We start from the raw sequence: 16,766 nt of genomic DNA, 5'->3' as shown, positions 1-16,766 counted from the left end.
AAAATTTGGGAACACCCAGGGTTGATCCCTCAACCTGGATTTGCAAGCTCGGGTTTCAGTTTGTTTCTTACATGGCCTAGGAAATCCTTTTTGCCAGAAGCAGGATGCAGATAGTCAGAAGTCTGTCACTTTCCTGCTTTATCTCTCTGCAGGCATAATCTCATTTTAATTGAATGACCTTACCTCAAAACTGAATGAAAATAGAAGCCACAGATCATACTCCACACTGAATTTTTCCACAGCTCATTTTCTTAAAATTTCTATCTCTACTGTTCAAGGTCTTTTAGAGAGAACGCACACACTGTGTGAGCCTTATTTTAAATACTCTGAGGATTAATTGAAGAACCTGATGTAAGGAATGAGAGAGTGTGAGTAAAATAGCTGGCTTATATTTGTATCCTCAAATGTCAGTTCATTACCAAAGTTAGAAACCAGCTGATGTAGAAAACCCAGTATGTCCTCATTTAGACTACTTATTTCTTGAGAAACAAAAAAGAATTGCCTTGTGCGGCTTATTTTGCAGCATGCTTTGGGATGTGAAGTAAAGAGGGTTTTCTTTAGTGTGCAGTATACTTAATACTTGTTTATATGCATTTATTTAAAATCCAAAGCAGTGAAGATTCCCACTGCCATCAGCTGTCAGCACTCATATTCAATGCTTGCTCAAATTGTATTATTTGCCTATTTCTGTGAGCTTGATTATTCATTTGCCAGCATGTAAGTTAGGCAAAATGAAATAATCAGGAAAGTCTTGTCAACAGTTCCCTTTGCACAAAACTACACTTTTCCTGTGATTTTAGTGCTTGCAACTTAAGAGTTTGAGTTAGGAGCTTGGTGACTTCAATCTCCATTCACAAGACAGGTAGCAGTCATGTAAACTCTTCTATCATCATGCAGCCAGGATGCTCTAAGCTGCTTCTAGCATGAGACAGATGCGCAGTGCCTGGGACAGCCCGGCGCTGCTTACACCGCCTGCCAGTGCCAGCTGTGGGAGCTGTTTTGTGAAGTCATGACTTTTCTGCAGAAATGAGGCTGAGGTCACTAGCTCATYTGGTATGAACCCCCAAGTAGGTAGTAATGTCCCACAATGCTAACCTTGTCTCATGTTGAACAGTAACGGTGTAATTTTGAGTGGTTTATCTTAGAAAGAAATTCTGTAAGTAACACATCCCACCAATTTGTACTCATCCAGGCTACTAAGGATGCTCAAAAGGTGGTAGCATTACAGTCTCTCTGAGCTGTGGCTGAGACACAGAAGGGAAGTTTGTAAAGCATTTGTGCAGAGAAACCAGGATGTGTTATTTGTTACTGTTTAATTTTCCTACTGCTGATGGCATGTCATCTACATAACATTTTTATACAATTAGAAAATCAAGGGAAATTTGGAAGTAGTAATTAAAAATGAGTTTAATACAAAAAAAGGGGAGGGGAATTGCTGGGGAGAATTGCCAAAATTTGTTTTAATCTGCATGGGCTAGATTTTATTCTTGGTGGGCCAGACTTAGTTGTTTGTGGGCTCTGTGAGTTGTATCTCACTGTAACAGAAGACCCATGGATATCTGTAAGTCTATTTGTGAAATAAGATATGATGCTTACGTGAGTACGAGCTGTAATCCGTCGCGGGGATTGCTGTTTCCATCTCCTCTTTGTGTGGTCCCTGCGGTGGCACAGCTGTGGTGCCCTTACTCAATCCTCCTTTCTACCATCCTGAACCTGAACGGGTCTTGTTTCAAAGAAAGCCAAGTGTCACTTGTAAGTTGATGAACTCATTTCAGAAATTAATTTTATGTGATTTTATCAATGCTTCCAGATCTGGTTGCTTAAAAGATTCCTCTGATTAAGTTATTTTATACTTCGAAAGTGTTTGCCGGGCTTTTTTGCCTTTTTTTTTTTTTTTTAATCTTACAAAATACATCCCGTTTGGTAGGAGGAGTAGAAATGTTTACAAGGAGGTCCCAAGAAACTCAGGTCATGAATCTTGCATTGAGCACTACTCGCTTGCAGCGCGGTACGGGAGGATTTGCAGCTCTCCTTGCGGGCAGCCTTTCCAACAAAGAAACGGCGAGAGCTGTGCCCTCTGGAGCCCTTCCCGCAGGTAAATACTGCCAGGAGGAGCCCGATCCTCCGGAGCTGCTTGTCCCCCCCTCCCCGCCATTCCCGGTGCGAGCAGACTTGCCGGGGTGCCCTTTCTAACGGCTGCGGTGCGAGGGGGGGACCCTCGCGCCGGGCCCTGTCAGCGCGCAGGTGGCAAATGGCTCCCGCGCGCCAGGCGCCGCGCCGCGGGCACCCGGCGGCAGCGAGGCGGCGCCGCGCTGCGCCTTTAAAACGGCCGCCATGACGCGGGCGGCGGTTGGTGCGGGCCGTGTGTGGCGCCGCGTCACGCGGGCCGGGAGCCAGGCGGGGCTGCTGCCCGGTGTCAAACTGAGCCGCCTCGGAGCGCCCCGCTGCCGGCGGGGGGGGGCGGGAGCCGGGGGCTCCGCCGCTCCGGAGCCGCGGGTAGCAATGCTTTGGTTTAGTTGCTCGTAGGTAGGTTTTTCTGTCTTACTTTCCCCCCCTCCAGCCAAAAAATGACAATGTGGTGTAATGCTGCCTGGCGAATGGTTTCGGAGATGCTTGTAAAATGGTGAACGTGTGTCACACAGTCCCGAGGGAGCCGTGTCCTCGCCCGCGGGGCGGAGGGGGAGTGCTGGGCGCCGGCGCTGCCCCCGAAGTTGGGGCGGCTGCGTGGGGCCGCGGGCTTCGCCGACGACACCCGCGCACGAGCTCCGCGTCGCCTCGTCGTTTCGTTTCACGGTGTCGAGGAGGACGTTTTGCAAATAGGTTGTGGCAGTTGTCATTTTGCAGTCACCTCAGGTGAACTAAGAAGTGGTTTGGAAGAATGCGTTGAGTTATTTGGTCAACAGCACTGGAAGAAACGCCTTTTGGGTTAGTTTGTAACTGTTGGTTTTGGTGTTTTAAATGCTGCTAATTGTATAATAAATGTGTTTTTGTTTTTTTGGTTTTTTTTGGTTTTTAACAGCAGTATTATTTGGCATCATCTATTTCTGCAAACTTTTAGCTGAAGATCATGATTTCCCTATTCTGTACTTTGCAGAGCTGTATGACGTTTCTGGCATCCATTAATGCTATAGCAAGAACATCCTGAGTCCTTGGTCAGTTCCTTGGTGCTCTGTGAAATAGGAATGACTTATTTAAGAACAACAGCAACAAAAGGCCTGGGTCATTTCTGCGTGTTCTATGAAGTTGTAAGAAAAGCTGTGTGGTGGAAATAATCCAGCACACTACAAGGAGGAAAACAAATTGGATTTTTTTTTTCTATGTTCATTGTACGGGCCTTTTCTCTACTGAATTCAGTATACCTATAGAAGAGGCTGTGTTAGTGCAGGAAGGATGGTCTTAGGGATAAGGTACTGACTTAGGCCTCAGGAGTTTGGGGCTCAATTTGTAACTCTGCTTACCAGCTTTAAGTGTGATTTGTGTATAAATCATTTTGCTCATCTGGACTTCAGCTTCCCCATTTATAAAACGGGATACGGATTTAAAAACCTCACCAGGGATAAGATCGTACATCTGTTTGTGATCCTTAGTATAACAGGGTGACTGGAGGTACAATRAGCCCGCTTGGTATGTGCCTATATATGTATAGTAGGTCGGTCTTTCTCTCCCTCTCTCTCCCTGTGTAAATGTGAATATGCGGTTTAGGTAAAAAAGTTTTTAGTTTACTAAAGGATCAATATTAACTTTACCATCCTTGATTTTCAGGCATGAAGCATTTCTTGTGTTTGAAGCACAGTTCAGCTTTTCCTGTTTTATTAACTATTATCAGCCTTGCCAAGCTTCTGAGGAAAGCAGTCCATGACAGCACTTTTGTTCTCAGGTGGAAACATGCTTGTGTCTCTGTAGAATGCCCGTTTCTGTTACATTACGTTGCTGTTTTCATACTGCTGATAATTAAGTGCAGCTTTTTTTTCCTCCTTATTGATTAGTTGCTGAAGTAAAAGAAACCTCTGTCCTCCCCATGCTAACTGTTGACATGGAAAACAAGGAAAATGGCTCTCTGGATGTCAAAAAGTAAGTGAATCCGTAGTGTTTAGTTTTTGTAAACAGCACATGGAATTGGATTTTAGTTTTCCTTTGACTTAATGTGTTTGGCAAGGGTGGGCACCTCCATCTTTGCTTGTTTCAAAGTTTCCCTGTTCTCAATTACTTTTATTGTATTTCAACTTTGAAATAGAAGAGTCCTGGGCACTGAATTGATTAAAGGGGGGTATGTGGGAGGGCTGTATAGCAGTGGAGAGATGCAGAAGCTAGAAACTTAAGTTGGAGTGTCTCCTTTGACTTAGCCTTTCAACCAGAGAGTAAAGTGAGTAGTATTGCAAGTAATATTCCACCTCCACTCAGCTGCCTGCTGATATGAGGAAAGCTCCTTTCACCAGTCAGTTTGACTGGAGAGGTGAAACTCCTCAGGAAGGGTTTGCAAAGGGGAAGCAGCAAAGCAAATATTACCTAAGAGGAGTTTAAGGGTCTTTGTACTTCCAGCTAGCTTTGTACTTCAGCTTTTGCAGAAACAGTGCCAGGTGGGAAGAAATGTCCTGTGTGGAAGTCCCCTTCTCTCTGTCTTTTTCAAAGAGAGACAGATGCCTTTCCCTGGTGACTGCCCTGCCATCCAGAGCTAAGAAGTAGTAGCAGAAAYGTACGTCTTTGGTGTCAGTTCTTCTCTGAAACAGGTATTCTAAACTGTTTGCTGAAGAAGTCCTAAACCGCTGGGTTTTTACTTCAGATACCTGGGGTAGAAATAAGACAAAGCTCCATGTGGTAAGCATTGCCCTATGATACTCTTCAGTGTGGTGGGCTGCTTGCTAATGGGTAGAAACTGTTTTTGGAGGAGTTTCTGTACCCCTGAAGATCAGCAGTTCTTAGATTAGGAGTAGCAATCCTGAGTAATCCTAAAACCCAAGAAGCATTACAGGTCTGAGGGTTATAGATGCTGTGCTGATATATAACACAAAGAGAGGAACTGGAGAGTTCCTAGTATCTCCTCTTGGACTACAACACTTCTGCAAAGCTGTATCTTGTTCTTCTCCTTCAGATCTCTTTGCCATGAGCCTTACAAGAAAACTTGGCAATGCCTAGACCCCTGGGTGGTAGAGTAATATAAACAATAATAAAAATAATGGTTGCTTTAGGATGCTGATGAAGCACCTGATTATGACACAGCATCAAAAGATCTGATGACAGCCATTAAAATCGGTATGTTCCCCCTCCACTTGAGTCTTTTTGGTTACACCACACCAATATGGAATGCATTTGCCTAGTCAGTGAATATATGTAGATTATGCCATATATGTCCCTCAGAAGCCACCTTCAATTAGCAATCTTGCTTCTGCCATGGGGACTGCATGGGAGGGAAGCAGGGAAATAGTCAAAGCAAGGACAGCTTATATTTAATTATTTTCCCCTAAGGCTTAGGTGATAAAGCCTCAACTACTAATTGTGAAGGTGGCTTTTTAAAGCTAATGGGGATTGTAATTAAACTGAACTGAAGCTGTGGTTTCAAAATGAATGCATGCAATATGTATGTGCATATATCTACAAAGCAAGTATTTGGCACTTTCTTGAAGTGGTTATAAATAGCTTGGATAAAATCTGTTTGTTCACAGCTATATCCTATCAGGCCTTGCTGCTTCTGCCACATGATGGCAATAAAGACACAGGGACAGTGGTGAAAAGCAGACAAGCCAAATCTATTCATAATCAGTGCATCTGGTATCCGGTTGTACAGCCTAAGATGCCAGCCCTCTTAAGGTTTTACAGCATTCAGGATGTCTGGCATAAAGAGGTGCATGGTTAAGCCATGGCTCTTCTAAATTCAGTTTCCTTGTCTGAAGAGTAGAGCCATATGCAGCAACAAGGCAAGGAGGAGACTGTCAAAGTCTAGAAGCCAAAAGAGCATCTGTGTGCATAGATGGGTTAAATCCAGCCAGTTTCCAAAAGTCTGCCACATGCCCTTGAGTCTGCCCTTGCAGCTGTAGCTGTGGAAATTGGCTCCACTTGAGGTTCAGCATGATGCTATTCCTTGAGGCAGGAACTTGCAGTTATTTTCTGGGATTAGTCCATGGCAGAGCCTGTGAAGTCATTGCAGTTGGGCCTGGGATGTGGCTGGACCAGTCTGTGTATTCCCTTGTAGTAGGAGAAGAGCTACATGAAGAACCAATACACTTGAGGTAAAATACAAAATTGCAAAAGGGAGGGTTTGGGGCCATAATTAGCTTGAGATTAAAATGCTTTGGGAAGTAAGCAAAATAGAGTTTGGAGGGGTATTTTTTTACAGATTGAATCTTTTATTTGCTGTTTAGGAGAAATTAAATAAAATTCAACATCTTTAAGATTTATTATGCTTTTTTAATGCTGAGTTGTTGGGGTCTTTTTGTTTGTTCTTAATTTTAAGTAGGAGATGAGGCATTCAAAATGATAGTATGTGTCTTAGGAATGCATATCTTATGCAAAGATTTAAACATAATTCTTCAAACTCCACTTCAATAAGTATGTGTAGGTTTTGTGTGGTTCATAGCACATTTTACGTTTTAAGCCTCAGAATATGCGCGACACCAAAAATGGAAAGGCATTTTTTTAATTAAAAAAAAAAAGTGCAGCTCTGATAAGGCCAGAGAGTCAGGTATTCGGTTCTGCAGAGTGTTACCTCTTTCTGTAATTGCAATCAGTGAAACAGTTCATGAAGTAAGGTATTACCTGATGAGTAAGAGTAAGAAACTCTGGTCCCCAGCTCTTTCCTCTTGAATATGTGTGTATTCTAGGGATAAATGGAAGTAACGGCTTTTAGAAGGCCAATTGCAGCATAAAGTGTGATATCTAGGTTGCCATATGAGTCTGTAGGGCAAGAATTTTGTTGCCGTATTCAAAGGTACCCTCCAAGAGTTAGGGGAGAAGTGAAAGTCACTGTGTTCATGAGTCCTCCGTCACAGGCTCAGCCAGTCATAAAAGTCGGGATGTTGTAGAAATGAAGTGACTTGAGGCACCATCTGTGATTCTGCTCCCTTCTCATCATGGCTGGTTGAAAGTGATGGGCCCTTGATTCACTCAGATATTTTGCTGAAAGACGTACTTAATTAGTCTTTTCTGAATCATAGTGACCTGCCATTATCGCTTTAGGGCAGCCATTTTCTAAGCCTAGCCAACTCGGAGGTGATGATAGTTGGAAAAGAAAAATTCAAAGGGCAGAAAGAAAGGTGCTGTCAGGAGAATATTACCTGTGTTTGTCCTCCAGCTGTTGCTGCTGAAAATCAAGGTCCTACATCTAAACTTCAGGGCCTGAAATGGGCAGGACCCTGACATCTGCCCTGGTGTGTACACATTTGTTATTTCATCATTAGCATTACAGTTAAGCATGCATGACAGTGGAAAATATCCAGGATGAACTTGAAGATGAAATGGGACTTCTAGTTGGAGAAGCATGTTCTAAAAGTTGTTTATTTTGAAAGATGTCTTGTTCCTCATGCCCCTAAATTGCTGCAGGAAGGGCAGTCAAGTTTCACTGTGTGTATTTCTCACCAAGAATTTGCAGATACATAAAGGTTATCTGAGATAGCAAAATGGCAGGTTGAAGATAAGGAATGCAGAATGAGCATAAGAATAGCAATACAGATGATTGGTTGTTTCTGCTACTGTGGAAAGCAATTGCCTGAGGTCAATCACAGAAGGAATTCGTTCTGATTGTGTTTAACAGCTGTTTTCTGGGATTAATAGCTGTTTAAAAAGTCCATAGATTTGTCCAAAGATGAGTCCAAAAGCAATTTTGGAAGATGTTTTATTTTCAGCTATTAGTGCAATCACTGGTGGTTCTGTTTTACAGTTTTACCTTGTAAAACTGGTTTCCAGTAGTTCCTACCAATGTCACAAAGTAGTACTATGTCATCTGGGAAAAGACTAAGCCACACACTGCTATTCTTTACAAGTATTTGGTGGCTGAAAACAGAGGTCTCAAAAGGCTGGGATTTGGTATCTCAGACATGGTAGTCTTTGTTGTCCAGCTTACAAAAGCAGCCCCTCCATAGACGAAGATCGTGACTGATTACGTTTGGCTGACGTGAAGATTCCTATACTTTCCTCTTTTCTGAAGAGAGAGGTATCTCAGTTGTCCCTTGTCAGGTCTTTGAAATGGAAGAGAACAGGAGTGGCTGTTCTGTCTCTTGCAGGATCTTGAAGAATACTTTTCCTGGGGAAATGGAAAGGGAGAGGATGTACATGCGTTGTCCACAAAGAAGCAACTGCACACAGTCTGCACATATTTAGTGATTACTCATCTGGATTTGCATTTTGCAGTTCAGTAGAGAACGGGAGACCTCCAGACCCTGCTGACTGGGCTGTTATTGATGTTGTGAATTACTTCAGAACAGCAGGATTTGAAGAACAAGCCAACGCTTTTCAAGAACAGGTAAATCTGTTAGGAAACATGCATTCACCCTTTAACTGCCATCACCTTCTTGCATTGCACATTTTTGCAATGGATCTGATTATTCGGCTAGAGTGTGGTAAGGTGTTGTGAAGGATCCTTGAAAATCACTGTTAGAGGGTGAAAATCCATGGGACTGCTGTGATCTTTTAGTAGCGATATTGCTCCACAAGATGTGGATAGTGGGATGAAAATGGAGTATGTGTTTAAAGCACTCATCTGAAGGCTGAAGAATCTAAACAAATTTTCTGGCTTGGTCTCAGACTATACAAGCCATTCAGTTCCACCATTTTGTTGTTTAAAATGGGGATGGTAATTCCCTTCTTCCCAAGTGCACTGTGCAAATACACTCATGAGTTTATAAAATCCTGGGATCCTAAGCAGTTTGCTTTTGAAGACCTAGGATGAAAAAGGGCTGCTATGTCCCATTGGCTTGACAGTGCAAGCAAACAGGGAAAGGGGAAGTTGACGATAAGGGGGAAATATCTTTCCTTGCACAGGAGCAGCATGTTTGCAGGACTCTCAGTTTGAGAAAAAGGTCGGGTCTTCCTTTTTGGGGCTTGTGGGAGGGAGGCAAAAGACACTGTTGGTGCTTTTAAGCCTGAGTAAGATCTGGAGAGTCTGTTTCTTGCAGCATTTCTATGAGCTGAGGATAAATTGTGAACTGGAGAATGCAGCCCTCTCTTCTGTGAAAAATTTCCCCCATCTGCCTTTACATGACACAGTAAAGTTACCAGAGAAAAGTCAATTAAAGGGGCAGCAATGGACTCCCTTCGACAGAAAGTGATGGCTGATATACAGCGTTTTTCCACAAGTTGCTGCTTCAAGTGTAGCCTTTGTGGTGCTGACCCCAGGGATAGCTTTAACAGCCCACGTGCATGAGTGTGGTCTCTGTTTTTCTCAGTGTAACAAATGTGGTCTCTGTTATAGCTGATCCTAATGGATGGATTTTTCTGGCAGTTTCGGTCAGCAAGGAGCTTAACAATTGTATGGCTCCTTGCGACTGGCCTACCAGCCCATGGGTAAGGTATGTTAGTGGGGCAGGATGGAGAAGTTTGCTTACTTGGCCTACAGTGCATCTCTTCCACAGAGAAGGAGCTTACATCTCCAGATCCTTCACTCCAGCATCTTCTCTAAGTCCGTAGATTTGCGTGTGAGAACCAGGAAATTAGTTGCCAACGCTTGTATTTTGTTACCAAAATAGGTGGCCTGACCTTTCAAGGTGCTGAGCCAGGGCAAGTTATTGGCAGCTCTGCAGGAAAACGGTGCATCCAAAGTGAAATAAAGTTAGCGCCTTGGTCAGGTTAATCTTGCTGACCTTCAGCACCTGGACAGTGAAACTAGATCTGATTGTAACTGATGAGTGTAACACAGTATCTAAATTTAGCCCTTTGTCCTAGGGGGTGAAAAACCTGTTGTTGGGTAATTCTCTGGAAGGCAGAGAAGAAGCTCTTCCTGCAGCTGCTGCTAATTTTTCAGAATTTGAAGATGGGTAAACAAACAAAAAATAGTCTAAGTATATTCATTTCTTAATACCAGCATTCATGTCTCTTCAACAACACCGGAAGAGTGCCTTAAGAAAAACACAGGCCAAAAAATTGAGGACTCTGGTTTTTTTCCCTTACGCTGACAGATGCCTCTGACTTTCGTCAAATATCTTAACCTCTCTACACCTCAGCTGGCTTGTCAATAATACTGCAGTAATTACTACTGATATTGCAGCAGAAAGGTGAGGCTAGCACATGAGTTTTGGCAAAGCAGTTTGCAACAGCCTGATGGAAGGCAGCATAGAAGTGGAGCATACAGGTTTTATTAGTATTCTGCAGTGAGGGCTAGTGGCTTTGGGAGGGAAGCTGAAGTAAGCTTCTTTTTAGCAATGTGTTGCCAGGGCTCTGCTAGGAAAGGTAGGCAGTAAACTGCCACACGCAGAAATGTGGCTGAGCTTCCACTGCCAATGTCACTTGATACAAGAACTTTGGAGAGAGAGGCTGACAGTTGCCACCAAAATATGGCCAGATGTGAGGCAGACACTCCTCACAGCAGAAGTTATTGCCACTTCTTTCACCCTCCATTCCGTCAGTGGCATTGGGAGCAGCTAGTGCCTGGTTCTCCATCCCAGCTCTGCCCAATCCTTCCCCGTCTGCACCAGGAACAGCCCAAACTGAAACCCTGTCCCCAACCTCTTACTAGTCGTCTTCTCTATTTCCTCTACACTGCTTAGAAGCCACTAGCTTTAGCTCTGTGTACTTCCGATTAATGTTATCAGAATCTCACAGAGCCTCCGGATGTGGCAATTCTGGTTCACTTTGAATCCCTAGCCACCCTCTGTGTATGGAGTCACAGAGCATGCAGCTGAAGCTGTGGCCATGTCTGAATTTCCCTACCGTTTCTTCAGCAGCTTGCCTGGGCTTCAGAAACTTAAATTCATTTGATCTGCTACTCCCCCAATGCGCACTGGAAGGTGAATGAGATTGTAAATAGCAAGGGGAAGTATCCCATTTCATCTACAACATGGTGGGAAATTGTTTTCCGCTGAACTGCTTCAGCAGGGGTAGCAGAATGGTTTCCTTGTTGTCCAGAATGCAGTCATGAGATCTATTGTTACATTCAGCATTTACATAACAGTAACTAAGTCTACACTTTCTTTTAATAAATGCTGAATAAATATGTACTCTTTCTCCCAAAGCAAATAGCTCAATGATCTTGTAAGACCTGAATATCTCTTACTTAGAGGAAACATTTTAAGGACTATAGAATGTTTTTTAAAACTGTATTGTAAATGCTGGTAGGTGATAATGATGATTATATTTCCTTCTTGGAGTTCCACTGATGTCAGCAAGACCAAAGATCTCTCTGATGAAAACAGATTCAACTAAAAGAAGATACCGCCCAGTTATGAAAACCAAAACATCAGCAAGTGAGACTTTCCAGCTGAGCCAAGGAGCTGAGGATACAGGACAACTGAAGAGAGAGGCAGAACAGATGAGGGTGTGAACACCTTCAAAGAACTGTTGTCTGCCAAGTACATTGCCGAGGTTTCTGTAGCAGCCCTGGGAGCACGCGGGGCTGCGGCTCACTCCAAGACTGAAGCCATTTGTTTTGCCTCGAGACATGCTAGCATTTCTGCCGGCACAGCTTCTTAACCAGTAGCATTGCAGTATGTCAGTGAGCCAAAGGAATCTATCAGTGGTTCACTGGCCTCACTGTCATGTCACAGAAGCTCCCTGCCAATGGTTACCCTCAGCGAGCAGGAAAGCTGGAGTTGTACACTGTCTGGTGTCTGCTGCCGCCTTCTAGCAGAGCCGCAGCCTAGGGGAGCGCAGGCACTGAGGCCATCCTGGCACTATGGGGAATTAGTATAAGGCTCTAGGAGTGCCTTTGCAGATGATATTAAAAGGGCATACTGAAAGCTGTCATTGAAGTTGCATCCTGACAAAAATGCAGAAAACAGAAGTAGCAGAGAAGAAATTCACAGAAGTCACCAAAGCATATGAAGCCTTATCTGATGCCAAAAATATGGAATGACTATGACAAATCTATGGAAGCAAGTTTAAGTGGAAAAGCAAAAAGATCTGGAAGTAAAGGTGGAAAAAAAAAAAGGTAGAGCTTATGATAGACACAAAGATGTAACACACTTGAATTCTGAATTCGTACTCAGTCGTCCCCACCCAGACATGTTTAGAGAATCAGTCTTCTGTTCAGTGAAAGCCTTAGATGACCTAGTTCCTAACACTTCTAGAATACATGGGGAACCCTGTGGAGGAAGAAGAAAGGAAAGGAATAGATATTCTTTTCCTATTTTTGGAGTTTCTCCCATTCCTCCCATTCCAGGCCCTGGATTTACTTTGGTTCCCACCAAGCTGGAGGCTGTTCTTCATCCTTCATTCCATCACTGAACAGCAGCGGAAAAGGCAACTTTAGATCAGTCATAAGAATGAGCAAAACAGTCAATGGTGTCAGAATTCCCACAAAAAGAATTGTGACAAATGGAAGAGAGAGAATAGAAACTGTTTCTAACTATTAACATTCTCAACAGTAATTGGAAGGAGGCACCTGCTATAATTGGGTAAAACATTATTGAAAATATTTTTTTAGAAATGCTAAGTTATGTTGTGCTCCACTTGAGGGATTAACAGTCATATCTGATAAGACTTTAAAGAAATTCCACTTTCAGTTGATCTTTGACTGTATTATGGGGTTTTTTTTCATGCACTTTGTATTTATAAATTTTATCAAATGATAGAGATCAGTCTGGGCAAATTAATGCTAGACTGTAATAAGTCTTCCTTATATTAGGTGATCTGTGACATTTGCAAGACAGCATTTAATATTTGTAAGGAAGATACTGCAGTGGGATAAATTGATGTGGGATGTTTTTATGTAATGCTTATAAAAATAGTATAATTATAATATTATAATATAATGCATATAAAAATACAAAATTTGGCAATGTAGTTTGATAGTTGACTATATTGCAGTGGACAACAACCATATATGCAAGCAGCTGAACCAGTTGTTGGCCATTGCTATCAAATTCAAAATTGTGTTTCCATGTTTTATTAAAAAGTTAAAAAAAAAAAAAAAAAGCAACAAGATGAAGTCCAGTGCAGGAGAACACCATAAGACTACATACTTTTTTGGGCTGTGGTGACCTTGGGAGGTATGGCTGTGTTGTGACACACCAGTCATGCACTGTTCTGTAGGTGTGGTTCATGTTTTCTGGATAGTGTAGTGTGATTGAACTGCAGAACTGTGCAAAGAGAAGGACAGTGCCATGTCTTAAAATAGAGGTGGCAGCTGAGAAATGTCTGTTTTTTCTCTTGCTTTTTGACCTTGGAAAAATCACTTACAGTTAATTTGCAACAGTGTGACAAGGTTTTGAGGTGGAAAACCCCCCAAAGCTGACAAGATTTCTAGTCTAAGTAGGTCAGAAAGCCAGGGTCTGAGAGAAAAAGTGTATTATCAATGATTTAAAGGTGGGRAATTTAAGCACAAACAGGTAGGGGGTGTTGAGACCCACGCTGAGAAGCCATTCTTTTTAGCCTCTTTCATTGTCAGTGGAGGAAGAGAAGTTCCTCCAGTGGGTTAAGTTCCACAATCAGGCTCTTTGAAAATTTCTGATTGCAGGAGTCTCTTTTTTCCCCAAGGAGGCATATGAAGGGTAGCCTTTTAAAGTAGGCACCTAAAGTTGTTAGCAGATAACGACAAGACTAGTCCAAACTTGCACGTTGCTGTCAATGGTAATTCTTCTGATAGGCAGTTCACTGCCTTCTCCCTAAGAACACTTTTACCTTTATGATGGATAATTAGGCAATCTGTACATGTACCTATTAATTTGAAACAGATTTAAAAGGAGAGAATTTTGAAGTGAGGCAGCTTTGGGTTTTGTGCTTGACTAAATAGTATTTGTGCCTTAGTCAGCACAGATGAGCACTTGAAAAACAGACTACTAGCAGAATTTAACAATTAAAGCATTAAGTTTCAGAAAAATAAATGCTACTTTTTCTTTTTTCATTGATCCTCTGTAGTAATCTTCCATTTGTTGCATTACTGTTCTCACCTGTTAATTTCTACATTGTCTTCATCAATTCTTTAATTCTTCTTATAGGAAATTGATGGCAAATCATTACTGTTGATGACAAGAAATGATGTACTGACTGGACTTTCATTAAAACTGGGGCCTGCGCTGAAAATCTATGAATATCACGTAAAACCTCTACAGACACAACATCTAAAGAACAACTCTTTATAGCGAATTGTCTAATTGGGGTCATGTTGTGCCTCAAACAATAAATAAGCAATTTGGTTTCATGTGATGGAACTTTGTAAAGAGAGAATATATCTATTAAGAATTTAAACCAAATTACAATGATATATATCCTATTGGATAGAGTTGGCAATATACTATATACTAAGTCTGAACTGAGAGAGGTGGTGTGTATTTTTTACATGGTGCATAACAATTTTCTCTTTTAGGATTTGTCAGTGAGCGTGTTGAGATAGCTACATCACTGTATCCAGAACAAAAGGGAAGTATGGTCATTCTCGTTTTTGAGCCAGACATGTTCTTGTTTTCATGAATTAGAATACCAAAAAGAGAACAAAAATAAAGTTTACATGCATCTTTGGGAGAGAGAAACGAATAAAAGTATGTTCTGGTGTACATTAAAGACCTACTGAAATTATTACTACTTATAATTTTGGGATGGGACTGAGACTTGCCAACTCACCCTTTTTTGCAGAGGGTCCTATTTTTGACCTTATTAAGGTTTACTTGTGGTATGCTGCAATGTTTAAAGCTGTACATACAACTAACATAACCCCTTCGATAGCAGAAGGTGTTGCTGACAGGTGAAACTGGGTTGTGTATTTTTTGCTGTCCTTTAAATTTTCAGCTTGTTTTCACCTGTTTTTAATAGTAGTTCTATGTAAAGTATAGTTGGTTTTTAAAAGTTTGTGTTGCTTTGCAAAACAAAAAACTTCATTTTATTCTTTTTTTAATTTATAACTGTTTTCTAACATTATGCAGAAATTTGTAAAAAGTAAAATTCTGCACATTTTTAATATTATTGTCTGTCATGGTGTTGTAACGGTTGATTTTTTTGATGCTTTACTTACAGTTTGAATACTTGTTTTAAAAAAACTGAAAGAAGCTGTCTTGTCACCATACATCTCTGTTAAAAGAGAGTCTTGTTCAGTCTGTTTGTACCAGTTCCCTATTTGATAGGTTGCTTGCTATATCCCAATAAAACATTGCTTATGTTTGGATTCAGTTTACTTAACAGCTTTTTTTGCTTTCCCTGTTTCTTTGTTGCAGAGTATCAGGGGCTCCTTTTTTTTTTTTTTTCTCCTCCATTTTCCCATTAAAAAGATACCCAAAACTACTTAATATCCTATGTTCTTGTGGTTATTTCTAACACCCTCTGCCAAGAATTTAAAGATTCAATTGTTTTTGCTTTTGCTTAGGCAGTGCTGAAGGTGAGAATCTGAAGCCCTGGTCACAGTTTGCCAGTAACACCTGTGCTTCTCTTACCCCCCTCTAGAGCTCCCAGTGGTGGAGAGGTCCTGTGCTGGCCCTGGTACAGCAGGGTGAATTACCCCGGAGCGCCTGGGAGGTATCCCACAGTGCTGAGCGCTGTCCAGGCTCACCGTCATCTCTGGCCCAGAGAGCTTTGTGATGACCCCTGAAACTGCGGCACGGGGTTGCATCAGTGAAGCTAAGCAGAGGAACTGGGAAGTAGCAAACAAGCAGAAGAGTGTGGTGAATGTGGAAATGGGGTGGGAGGAGATGGTGAGGGGATGTAGCTAAGAAGGGAGAAGATAAGAGAGTGCAGCACGGTCAGCCAAGTGGGGACAAAGCGACAGGATTCAGTGAGAGGAAGCAGAAGCTCCTGTGATCCTGCCTGGGTGGTGCCTTCACTGCTGGCTTGGCCAAGTGCAAGGAGGCTGTGGATGCCACAGTGCTAGGGGAATTGCTTATGATTTCTTGTGTTGAGGTCTGAGAGGGGATAAAACCACATTAATAGCTGGGCTGTAGGTAAAGCTTACAGTGAGCTGCATAATACATAAACTATACATCAGTATGCTTTTTTGTATCGTTTCTAAACTTTACTGTATGCTGTTTTCTTGTATAGCTTCTAAACTTTACACTGTACTGTACACTGTATTTGGAATTTAAGACACATGGTAGGAGGCAGGGATGTATTCACCGCTTTTCTCTCTGTCCCTTGTACTGTATTCGTTTTTAGGTATTGGTCTGTTAGCAGCGGATTTGTATGTCATAGTCTGTATTCTGCTTACAACTTTTTTATTTATAGTTTGGTAGCGTCCAGGGATACCTGCTGGGAGCAGGGATCTTCTGGAAGGCTTGAATCAAATAGAGAGCATCGTCCTTGCCTGGGGAGTTTGCAGGTACAGTCTGTATCTGGCTAGGTACAGGCTGCAATCGAAAAATTGTACATGAAAATCCTAAATATTTTAATATAGAACTAGATCTGTTTATGAAGAGGATTATGTGAAGCAGCTGCCTGCAGCAGTCAGTAGATCCCTACCAGCCCTGTATTCCTGGCATTGTTGGAGTAGATTACTTAGTACTGCATTACTGAAAGATGAATTGAATAGTCTCTTTTTCTCCATTTGCATTTGGGGTGGTAGAGGCACATTTTGTAAATCTGTGAATGATACAGAATTATAAATAAAATGTATTTATTCCATCAGGAAGTAAAAACCTGCACTGTATAGCCATGAGGGCTCATTTGGTAATTACTGAGCACTGCACTTTCTTTTACCATGTTTT

General features: G+C 42.0%; 1 protein-coding gene across 6 annotated transcripts; it reads left to right on the top strand.

The window, feature by feature from the left end:
- The first annotated feature begins 1,937 nt into the window (after window positions 1–1,937).
- On the top strand, window positions 1,938–16,683 carry SAMD13 (sterile alpha motif domain containing 13). Of its 6 annotated transcripts, none has more exons than XM_026057663.1 (5): window positions 2,016–2,095; window positions 3,763–3,877; window positions 3,987–4,071; window positions 8,341–8,452; window positions 14,079–16,683. In XM_026057663.1, exons 2-5 carry the CDS (start codon window positions 3,856–3,858, stop codon window positions 14,220–14,222), a joined length of 363 nt encoding a protein of 120 aa, XP_025913448.1. In that variant the 5' UTR covers window positions 2,016–2,095; window positions 3,763–3,855; the 3' UTR covers window positions 14,223–16,683. The 6 variants fall into 6 exon arrangements, with proteins under 6 accessions (XP_025913446.1, XP_025913448.1, XP_025913447.1 ...); XM_026057662.1 differs by lacking the exon at window positions 2,016–2,095 and adding an exon at window positions 2,416–2,526; XM_026057665.1 differs by lacking the exon at window positions 2,016–2,095 and adding an exon at window positions 2,416–2,526 and having other exon boundaries at window positions 3,962–4,071.
- Window positions 16,684–16,766: the final 83 nt, after the last annotated feature.

The sequence above is a fragment of the Apteryx rowi genome, unplaced genomic scaffold, assembly GCF_003343035.1.
Source record: "Apteryx rowi isolate R43461 unplaced genomic scaffold, aptRow1 scaffold_14, whole genome shotgun sequence".
Taxonomy (NCBI): domain Eukaryota; kingdom Metazoa; phylum Chordata; class Aves; order Apterygiformes; family Apterygidae; genus Apteryx; species Apteryx rowi.
This window is presented reverse-complemented; position numbering and strand designations above follow the sequence as displayed.

Excerpts from the sequence above, each read along its gene's own strand:
- SAMD13 (XM_026057661.1), top strand. The coding sequence starts at position 1,939 with ATGTTTACAAGGAGGTCCCAAGAAACTCAGGTCATGAATCTTGCATTG. Across the intron at positions 2,096-3,986 it reads CTCTGGAGCCCTTCCCGCAG|TTGCTGAAGTAAAAGAAACC; the intron begins GTAAATACTGCC and ends CTTATTGATTAG. Across the intron at positions 8,453-14,078 it reads CCAACGCTTTTCAAGAACAG|GAAATTGATGGCAAATCATT; the intron begins GTAAATCTGTTA and ends TTCTTCTTATAG.